Source organism: Syngnathus leptorhynchus, chromosome 18 (assembly GCF_054491065.1).
Source record: "Syngnathus leptorhynchus isolate UIUO chromosome 18, UIUO_Slep, whole genome shotgun sequence".
In the NCBI taxonomy this organism is placed as follows: domain Eukaryota; kingdom Metazoa; phylum Chordata; class Actinopteri; order Syngnathiformes; family Syngnathidae; genus Syngnathus; species Syngnathus leptorhynchus.
Genome location: NC_141212.1, coordinates 1,171,604 through 1,180,537, shown reverse-complemented (window position 1 = coordinate 1,180,537; position 8,934 = coordinate 1,171,604). Strand labels below are relative to the sequence as shown.

At 50.7% G+C, this 8,934-nt stretch overlaps 3 protein-coding genes across 3 annotated transcripts; 2 read left to right on the top strand and 1 right to left on the bottom strand.

Moving 5' to 3' along the window:
- The first annotated feature begins 53 nt into the window (after positions 1-53).
- Positions 54-3,630, top strand: crnkl1 (crooked neck pre-mRNA splicing factor 1). Its single transcript, XM_085938385.1, has 14 exons — positions 54-223; positions 348-500; positions 576-667; positions 789-947; positions 1,017-1,183; positions 1,270-1,448; positions 1,566-1,736; positions 1,814-2,005; positions 2,111-2,170; positions 2,237-2,317; positions 2,375-2,614; positions 2,679-2,780; positions 2,857-3,105; positions 3,180-3,630. Exons 1-14 carry the CDS (start codon positions 176-178, stop codon positions 3,525-3,527), a joined length of 2,241 nt encoding a protein of 746 aa, XP_085794511.1. The 5' UTR covers positions 54-175; the 3' UTR covers positions 3,528-3,630.
- naa20 (N-alpha-acetyltransferase 20, NatB catalytic subunit) lies at positions 3,369-5,037 on the bottom strand. Its single transcript, XM_085938402.1, has 6 exons — positions 4,953-5,037; positions 4,606-4,630; positions 4,360-4,450; positions 4,080-4,215; positions 3,864-4,009; positions 3,369-3,794 (listed from the first exon to the last, which is right to left on the bottom strand). The coding sequence occupies exons 1-6, from the start codon at positions 5,003-5,005 to the stop codon at positions 3,709-3,711; spliced, it is 537 nt and encodes a 178-aa protein (XP_085794528.1). The 5' UTR covers positions 5,006-5,037; the 3' UTR covers positions 3,369-3,708.
- Positions 5,038-5,159: 122 nt separating this feature from the next.
- On the top strand, positions 5,160-8,927 carry cep43 (centrosomal protein 43). Its single transcript, XM_085938395.1, has 13 exons — positions 5,160-5,474; positions 5,844-5,897; positions 5,986-6,040; positions 6,108-6,196; positions 6,265-6,405; positions 6,483-6,518; positions 6,589-6,740; positions 6,814-6,905; positions 6,979-7,044; positions 7,115-7,154; positions 7,226-7,313; positions 7,384-7,507; positions 8,437-8,927. Exons 1-12 carry the CDS (start codon positions 5,391-5,393, stop codon positions 7,459-7,461), a joined length of 975 nt encoding a protein of 324 aa, XP_085794521.1. The 5' UTR covers positions 5,160-5,390; the 3' UTR covers positions 7,462-7,507; positions 8,437-8,927.
- The last annotated feature ends 7 nt before the right edge of the window (positions 8,928-8,934 follow it).

Genomic DNA, 8,934 nt, shown 5'->3' with positions numbered 1-8,934 from the left:
ATAAAAAAAATTGAGAATCTGGTAAACGGAAGTTGCAATGCATTCTGGGAACTGTCATGGTGACTCGCGTGAGCCCTCCGTAACGTATTGGCGCTTCTCTGATTTTTTATTGACTTTTGGCGGGGGGAATTGTAAGATTATAATTGACTAGTTCCCTAAACTTTAGCTTGGTAAAATGGCTTCGACGGCGGCTGGCAAGCAGCGAATACCGAAGGTGGCAAAGGTAAAATAAAAGGCAAACAAAAGAAGCAGCGCGGCTGCTCTCTGAGCTCATGCTAATGCTAACGATAACAAGCAGCTCGTGACATACATCCACGAAATGGTTGTTAAATGTTTTTGTGTTTCAGGTGAAGAACAAAGCTCCGGCGGAGGTGCAGATCACCGCCGAGCAGCTCCTCAGGGAAGCCAAAGAACGAGAATTGGAACTTCTCCCGCCGCCGCCCAAACAAAAGATCACCGACAAGGAAGAGCTCAACGACTACAAGCTAAGGAAGAGAAAGGTGTGCAGCCACACACACCACGTGACTCCAAAATCTTGTTTTCGTTTTTCCCAACATCCTTTTCTTACTTTGCAGGCATTTGAGGACAACATTCGAAAGAACCGCACTGTTATCAGTAACTGGATCAAATACGCACAATGGGAAGAAAGCCTGACGGAGGTCCAGAGGTAGTTTACCCAAACATTTTTCAAACGTGTGTTCTTAGCTTTAGATGAAGAACTTTTCTGTGAGCGGAGAAAGGACAGCCCGACCTGTCATTGACTTTCTCCACCCTGCACTCACTTTTAGGGCTCGCTCCATTTACGAGCGGGCGCTCGACGTGGACCACCGCAACGTGACCCTGTGGCTGAAGTACGCCGAGATGGAGATGAAGAGTCGGCAGGTGAACCACGCCCGCAACATCTGGGACCGAGCCATCACCATCCTCCCCCGCGTCAACCAATTCTGGTAAACCTAAAAGCAAAAGCTGGCTCCCGCTGAGCGACATTTTTAATCGGGGACCTTGCTGACCGGCAGGTACAAGTACACCTACATGGAGGAGATGCTGGGCAACGTGGCGGGCTGCAGGCAGGCCTTTGAGCGCTGGATGGAGTGGGAGCCAGAAGAGCAGGCCTGGCACTCCTTCATCAACTTTGAGCTGCGCTACAAAGAGGTGGACAAAGCCCGCAGCATCTACGAGCGATATATCCTTCTCATGCTGAACAATTTAACGTGGCCTGCTGGGGGTAAAAACAAACAAACAAACAAACAATCCTTAACTGGTGCGCACTCGTCATGGTTCACCCCGAGGTGAAGAACTGGATCAAGTACGCTCGCTTTGAAGAGAAGCACGGCTACATCGCTCACAGCAGAAAGGTGTACGAGCGCGCCGTGGAGTTCTTCGGCGAGGAGCACGTGGACGAGCACCTCTTTGTTGCCTTCGGCAAGTTTGAGGAGACCCAGAAGGAGGTCGGTCACCTCTGGTTTCACACACACACACACACACACACACACACGTAGCATTGTAGCAAAAAAAAACTTTGTCTGGACTGACACCGAGTGTTCCTGATGTTTGTCCTCGTCCAGTTTGAGCGTGTGCGCGTGATCTACAAGTACGCCTTGGACCGAATCCCCAAGCATCAGGCCCAGGAGCTCTTTAAGAACTACACCATGTTTGAGAAGAAATTCGGAGACCGGCGGGGCATCGAGGACGTCATCGTCAGCAAAAGAAGGTTCCAGTACGAGGAGGAAGTCAAGGTAAGCGGCGGCAGCGGCGGCCCCAATTTGACTGCTCGGACAGCTGGCTCTCACTTGGGCGCATCTGTCTGACGCAGGCCAACCCGCACAACTACGACGCCTGGTTCGATTATCTGCGGCTGGTGGAGAGCGACGCCGACCCCGACACGGTGCGAGAGGTTTACGAGCGCGCCATCGCTAACGTGCCGCCCATCCAGGAAAAGCGCCACTGGAGGCGCTACATCTACTTGTGGATCAACTACGCCCTCTACGAAGAACTGGAGGTCATGGTGAGTTCCGAGCGGAGAGCCCGTCAGTCAAACAAAAAGATGGCCGGTGAATCAGTCGGCCGCTTGTTGTCACCATTGAGATGCTCCGTTTGTGTTTTCCGACAGGACGAGGAGAGGACGAGGCAGGTGTATCAAGCCTGTTTGGATCTGATCCCTCACAAAAAGGTAAGCGCTCAAACGACCGGGACGAAACGGATTATGTTGACTTGACGACCGTCTCGTGTGTCTCAGTTCACATTCGCAAAGATCTGGCTGCTCTACGGTCAGTTTGAGATCAGACAGAAGAACCTGCAGGCCGCCAGGAAGGTCATGGTAAGACTCGTACGTGATCTAGCATCGCATCGTCGTGGTAACTTTGGGACTCGACAGGGCACGGCCATCGGCAAATGTCCAAGGAACAAACTGCTGAAGGGCTACATCGAGCTGGAGCTTCAGCTACGCGAGTTCGACCGCTGCCGGAAGCTGTACGAGAAATACCTGGAGTTCACGCCGGAGAACTGCACCACCTGGATCAAGTTTGCAGAGCTGGAGACTATCCTGGGCGACGTGGAACGGGCCCGCGCCATCTTCGAGCTCGCCATCGGCCAGCCGCGGCTGGACATGCCTGAGGTACTGAACCATCGCAAGCATTAAAAAAACAAAAAAATCCTACAACCGTCCTGATGTCCTTCAGGTTTTGTGGAAGTCCTACATCGACTTTGAGATCGAGCAGGAGGAGTTTGGGAACACGAGGAACCTTTACAAAAGGCTGCTGCAGCGTACCCAGCACGTCAAGGTGAGTCGCCGTCACTTTCCATGCGCAAACGTCGTCTGTCGGCTTTTCGTGGACGGACTTTGACTCGCCGGCTCAGGTTTGGATCAGCTACGCCAAGTTCGAGCTGTCGCTGAAAGGCGACGAGCGGGCTCGCAGGTGCCGGCAAATCTTCGAGGAGGCCAACAAGGGCTTGAGGAACTGCGAGGAGAAGGAGGAGCGACTCACGCTGCTCGAGGCCTGGAAGGACTTTGAGGCCGAGTTCGGTTCCGACAGCGACAGGGAGCGCGTCGCCCAGCTGCTGCCCGAGAAGGTCAAGAAGAGGAGGAAGCTCACCGCCCAAGACGGGGTACGCCGTCTTGCCACGCTTTTGCCAGCTTTGTATTTCTTCCCGATGTTGACTTATTACGTTTGCGCCGGCAGTCGGACGCGGGCTGGGAAGAGTACTACGACTACATTTTCCCCGAAGACGCCGCCAACCAGCCTAACCTCAAACTGCTGGCCATGGCCAAGATGTGGAAGAAGCAGCAGCAGACGGCTGACGACGACGCCCAGTGCCTTCGGGAAAAGGCTTTGGGGAACGAGGAAACCTCCGCTGCGGAGAACAGCGAGGCTAGCCAAGTTACACAGGAGGAGAACGCCTTTGACGACAGAGACGACAGTAGTAGCAGTAGCGAAGAGGAGGAGGAGGAGGACAAGGAGAAGGATGGTGACAAAAAGGAGAAGGATGGTGACAAAAAGGAGAAGACAAGCGATGAGCAGCAAGATTAAGTATTTTTTCCTCCTACTGTTGTTTGATAACCTCACTTTTTTTTTTTTTTTTTTTACAATAGTTTATTGAGAATGTACAGCAATTAAAGACCATTTGAAGCTTTTTTTGCTCTGTGGCTCCCTGGCATTGATCAAAAAATAGTCGCTTTTAATCATGACATCCGCCAGCGAGCCACAAGCGTTATTCAATGTCCTCAGGCCTGACAGGATGTGGCAGCGGGATGATGGACTTCTTCTCCGTGTCTCTGGACAGCGCTTTCCTCATGTCTGTGCGGGGAAAGCAGTGTCACAAGACCGCCAACGTGGTCACAAAGAAGATGAAGACGACCATCTGACCGTAGGCGTCCTCGTCAGGCTCGCCGTTGCTGGCCGAGTAGTACTCAATGACGGTCCTGTAGACGCTGTAGCCCAGACGCTTGTACATGCTGACCGCCACCTGGTTGGACACGCGGACAAACAAGTCCACGAAGAAGCCGCCCTTCCTGAGGGAAATTGGACTTCATCCCAAATTGTTCTCTGTCATAAGAGTTGTAGGTGAAAGCAAAATGGAACCTCTCCGAGATCTCCTCCAGCATGTCCATGAGTTTGGCGGCCAATCCCAACCGGCGGAACTCTGGCGCCACGGACAGCGCGGTGACGTGGCCGTGCCACTCCTCTCGGGCCACCGAGCCCTCCGCCTTCCCCATGACTGTGAAATGACACCGAGCATGACAATTTGCATCATTTGACCTATTGCCTAATCACGGACTGATTCGCGAACTCGGTCAGTTCGCTCGCTATTCAGAAAATTCTAAAATGATAACTGATGCAGGGTCATTGGTGACCAACTTACTGTATCCCATCAGTTCGCCTCCGGGGGCCTCGGCAACAATGAAGTACTCGGGCCAGTGAGCCAAATACTGCAGGTAGAACGGGATCCCATACTGATGTGAAAGCTCAAAGAAAACTCATGAAAAAAATGATGACAGTCACTTAGAGAGCACAGGGATTTTTGTATTTGCACCACATCAGAAGTGCTGACAAAACATTGACTTCCTAAATTGCAACAGTTGTAAATTGACAAACCCTCGAAGGATACAGTTTCTGTCAAAGGGTCCAAATTGCTGTGGAATCACAAATGAGTTTCGTTTCATTCATTCACTGTGGGCATACTGCATAGATTTATTTGTACATGATTCTTCTTAGTATGTGGATCTATTCTGCATGAGTTGACCGACTTGGAAAGTAAAAACAGCAAATGAATATTGTGAACACAAAATAAGCCTTATTGTGAAAGGAATTTCGTGTTTTTAGAACATGGCACACGATAGCAGTTGCATGCTGCTAACGTTCCCACGGCATACAAAGTATAAGATCGTGCACAACTGCAACACACGGGAAACATCACGAGATTATCTGTTAAGATGTCGAAGAGTTCGCACTTACATATTGTTGAATTTAAACAAATCGTCGCAGTTGAACGGCCGTAACGTCGTCATGTTGGCGTCCTTTAATGGAGGAAAAATCCAAGCAGCGCCCGCTGTTGGTTGGAGGGCAACGGTGCAAACTACAGCTCTTGTCGTCGTTACGTGATGACGTCAGTTAAAAAGGTGGAGTTAGGTAACATCCGGGTATTCCGTGCGTTCTCGGGCCGCGACTGATGACGTCTTGGGAAGTAGTGATGTGCATTCCAGTTCTTTTAAGTCAACAGAATCTTTAGAATCGATTCACTCAAAAGATTCGTTCAAACGAATCGCTCACTGAAAGGATACGTTCTTTTGAACGAATCGTTCACTCACGAGCCAACCCTTTGGGAAGCGCACAAGAACGTAAGGAGTGGCTAAGTTGCTAACAGCTAACAGCTGACCTGGATGAGAGCACGAGATGTCTGCCACAGATGATGATATTGAATTGAGGGATTTATTGATCCAAAATTTGGAGAACAACGGAGTTCTAAACAAGCTCAAGGTCAGCAAATGTTCCTTCTCTGCTCACGTCTTCCTCGTCTTCACGCCGGTTGTTAGCACGCTAGGCTAAAGTGGAAAACACCCAATAGACGAATGGCCAAGTAGTGGCAACCACACTTTTGTTTGTATTTTATTCAATTACATGAGCAAGTAAGGAAATTAGATACCCTAAATAGGGTATAAATAGTAAAAACATATTAAGAGCTGAGAATCCATGAATTGTTCAAATGCATTGTAAGAAATCAATTCAGGGCAGTAAATGGACATGTGTAGTTGATATAGTTGATGTCATTAAAGCAACAGAAAAATGAAGATCACATGAAGACTGCATTCCAAAGATGAATGACTGAATGACTTTGTGTTCCTGCAGGCCGAGATGAGGGCGGCCGTGTTTCTGGCTTTGGAGGAGCAGGACCGACTGGAGGTGGTGGCTGACATCCAGCGGGCTGCTTAAGCGGCCATATTGTGTCATCCTCGCCTTTCTTCACACTTTGCTTCTCTTATGTCCTCAGAACAAGACGCCACTAGTCAATGACAACCTGAAGAAATGTCTCAGCACTCAAGAAGGTCTGTCTCACATCTGGTGGTCAGGACTCCACAATAAGGGTCCTGATTCCGCTGCATTTTTCTGCAGGTCGTCTGGTGGCCAGTCTCATTGTGGACTTCATGCGTGTGTTTCACCTGGACTTCAGCCTATCTGTGTTCCAGCCGGAGATAAACACGGTAAGATGGCGTCACTTCACCGTGTCGCTTTTGCGTGAGTCCGCCGACCTTCTCGTCTTTGTCATTAGCATCCGAGCGGCTTGGAAAATCGCCAGCTGCTCTGCGATGAGCTCGGCATTTCGGAGGCGGAGCTCAACGCTAACTCGCCCGTGCTGCTGGAGCTCGTTCGACGCGGACAACGCAAGTCTGAATCCATCATGGACGCTGAGGTCTATTGAGCTCATTAGCACACAAACAGTCGAACATCTTCTCTTTTATGTCAAACAAATACACTTTGCTCTTTCAGGTGGCGTCGGAGGAGAACGGCGTCGCCGTCAACAAGGTTCCCGCCCGTCGTTATCACACCATCATGTCCGATCAAAAACCTCAAACATGTGCACGCGTGCGTGTAGGACTCTGCGCCGGCCATCGAGGAGCTGGCACAGCCGGCGCGTCTTCCCGAGAAGGTGTCACCGCTGGAGCTCCTCGCAGATTTGGAACCGCAGGACGACGACGACTCCTTTTTCGATGACCCGCTGCCTCGGCCTCAAAAGACATATGGCTCGTAAGGACCGCACGATATGACATTTGGAGCTTTTGCCCACGAAGGAGGAATTGACGTGATGTTGATCTTGTAGCCACGCGGTGGCTCGCGATAGCCAACAAAGTCCAGCGGCGCCGACACCGGGAGGAGGAGGAAGCGCCTCGGAAAAGAGCCACAGCGAAACAGGTGGGGGATTTTTTTTGCCGTGACGTTTTGAATGTACGCGTGCGTGTATTTACTTTGTCTCGATTCTCGCCAGCGTCGAGAGAGAGAGCGTCGGCCAAGCTTCAGAGCGGAACGAAGCACAGCGGCTCGCTCCATTTCGGTATGTTCCAAATCAAGGAGACTATTCGAATTCCCATCGTTTGGGCTAACGTTTGCTTGCGTTCCCGCAGACGAAGACGACGACATTGAGTACGACGACGACTTCAACAGGTACGCCCGGGCTTCCCGCGGCCTCCGTCAACAATGGCGTCTTTGATGCTAACGACGCGCCGTCCTTCCAGCCACCGCTCCGACTTGTACAAGAGCGAGCTGAGCAGCAGCCGCGAGATCGAGGAAATCTCCATCGAGGGGCCCGACCACAGCGACAAGGTCCGTGCGGCAGAAAGTCTCTCCGTGTGCGTGTGGCACCGTGTCTACAAATGCGTGTACGTGTGTCCAGCTGGAGGACACGGTGGACGTGAGCGTCTCCCAGCCCAGCGTTAGCGTGGGGGCGGACTACATGGAGGAAGTGTCCTGACGTCGGCGCCCTACGCCGATTCCCGTTCTTCCCACGTGCGCTTTGAGTGAGACAACTTTTTTTTTTTCTTTCTCTTTCGTCACATCACTTTACACAAGCGATGGCTCTAATTCGCTGCGGAAGGGGCGGAGCCTAAGACGATTGTAAAACGACTTTCTGCGTCATCGAAATAAAAGGCCCACGGAAGAGTGCTGAAAATCAACTTTTATTTTGGAACTAGGAAAACTCGGAACATTTTGGTTAGATACGGTACAGTGCATCAGATAAATACAAACACAAAAGTGGACTTTGATTGCATATCAACATTTGTTTAATAAGTGAGCACAAAAGTTTCTCGCGCCAAATGTGAATAACTTTGATTTGCGCCAAAAAATATTTCCAATTGGTAAAATTCCACGTCATTTCATTTTCATCCTCTCAAATCTTTTTCCTGCTTTAACGGAGCATACGACACTCACCGAAACCCAAAGATCCAAATCTCAGGAACGAAAAGACGAAGGCCCGTCCGGCGCTCCTCGCACGTCGACAAGCTCCCATCCGGCTCAAGTGGTCCTAAACATTTCACAAAAGCGCCTGACCACTGTTGAAGTGTCAAGAACCACTGGAGCCAGGCGGATTCCCGAGGGGGCGACCGCTCCTCTGGCGTCGAGCCTCTCCTTTTATACGGCCGTCGGGAAGCCAGCTGGTGCGACCGGTCACGCCGGACGGTCGGGCGGCGCAACCGCTCCCAACCGGAGCGTCCTGCTCAACTTGTTACTGGTGGCTTCTTCGCTTCCACTTGACATACTTTTGCAAAAGATTGAGACTCATTGGCGCCAATGCTTGTTTGTCTGACATTGGTTGGCGACCAATCCCTTTGCACAGTGATTGCCGTTCCCTCACGAACGGTCACCGTTGGCCGTTTGAGCTCATGCCTCGACATACTTTTGAAACGTCTCTTCCTGTCGTGACATTTTGTTTGTCTTTTGGTTGAAGGTTCTTCCCGTCGGAGGCAGACGACAAGTGACAGGAAGTGCCTTGCCCACATCGCGGCCGGCGGCTGCTTATCAGGGATAACCATGGCGGCGGCTTTTCAACACACTACCCGAGCCTCGCGCGTGCATACGTGTATGTCCCGGTGACTTACTGGCAGTTTGAACAATGTCGCCTGACCTCATTCTAGCGTGGGGTGTGTACAGGTAGGTCAAAGGTCAATGTACTGTCAAGTGGTGGAGGGGCGGGACTTCCCACGGGACTCTTCTCCATTCAGAGAAGGACCATGTGGTCAGGATTGTTTTCCTTTTTTTTTTTTTGTGTTCCTCTCTTTAACTAAAATAATGGTTTATTTGGTGACACCAAAATGAAATGTTGCAAATGTGTATCATGTTTGTCTGTAAATAAGACTTAGGGTTGATTTGAAGTTGTGACATGTTTACAACACAGAAAATAAACTTTTTCATTTGCCGCCAGTAAGTGAAATGCTTCTCGGTTGCC

Bases quoted from the DNA above. Each gene is read 5' to 3' on its own strand.
- crnkl1 (XM_085938385.1), top strand. From the start codon at position 176: ATGGCTTCGACGGCGGCTGGCAAGCAGCGAATACCGAAGGTGGCAAAG. The intron at 501-575 runs GTGTGCAGCCAC...CTTACTTTGCAG, and splicing joins ACAAGCTAAGGAAGAGAAAG to GCATTTGAGGACAACATTCG. The intron at 948-1,016 runs GTAAACCTAAAA...GCTGACCGGCAG, and splicing joins CCCCGCGTCAACCAATTCTG to GTACAAGTACACCTACATGG.
- naa20 (XM_085938402.1), bottom strand. From the start codon at position 5,005: ATGACGACGTTACGGCCGTTCAACTGCGACGATTTGTTTAAATTCAAC. The intron at 4,451-4,605 runs GTATCCTTCGAG...CTTTCACATCAG, and splicing joins TGGACCCTTTGACAGAAACT to TATGGGATCCCGTTCTACCT. The intron at 3,795-3,863 runs GTCAGATGGTCG...TTCCCCGCACAG, and splicing joins GCCTGACGAGGACGCCTACG to ACATGAGGAAAGCGCTGTCC.
- cep43 (XM_085938395.1), top strand. From the start codon at position 5,391: ATGTCTGCCACAGATGATGATATTGAATTGAGGGATTTATTGATCCAA. The intron at 7,045-7,114 runs GTATGTTCCAAA...GCGTTCCCGCAG, and splicing joins CAGCGGCTCGCTCCATTTCG to ACGAAGACGACGACATTGAG. The intron at 7,155-7,225 runs GTACGCCCGGGC...CCGTCCTTCCAG, and splicing joins TACGACGACGACTTCAACAG to CCACCGCTCCGACTTGTACA.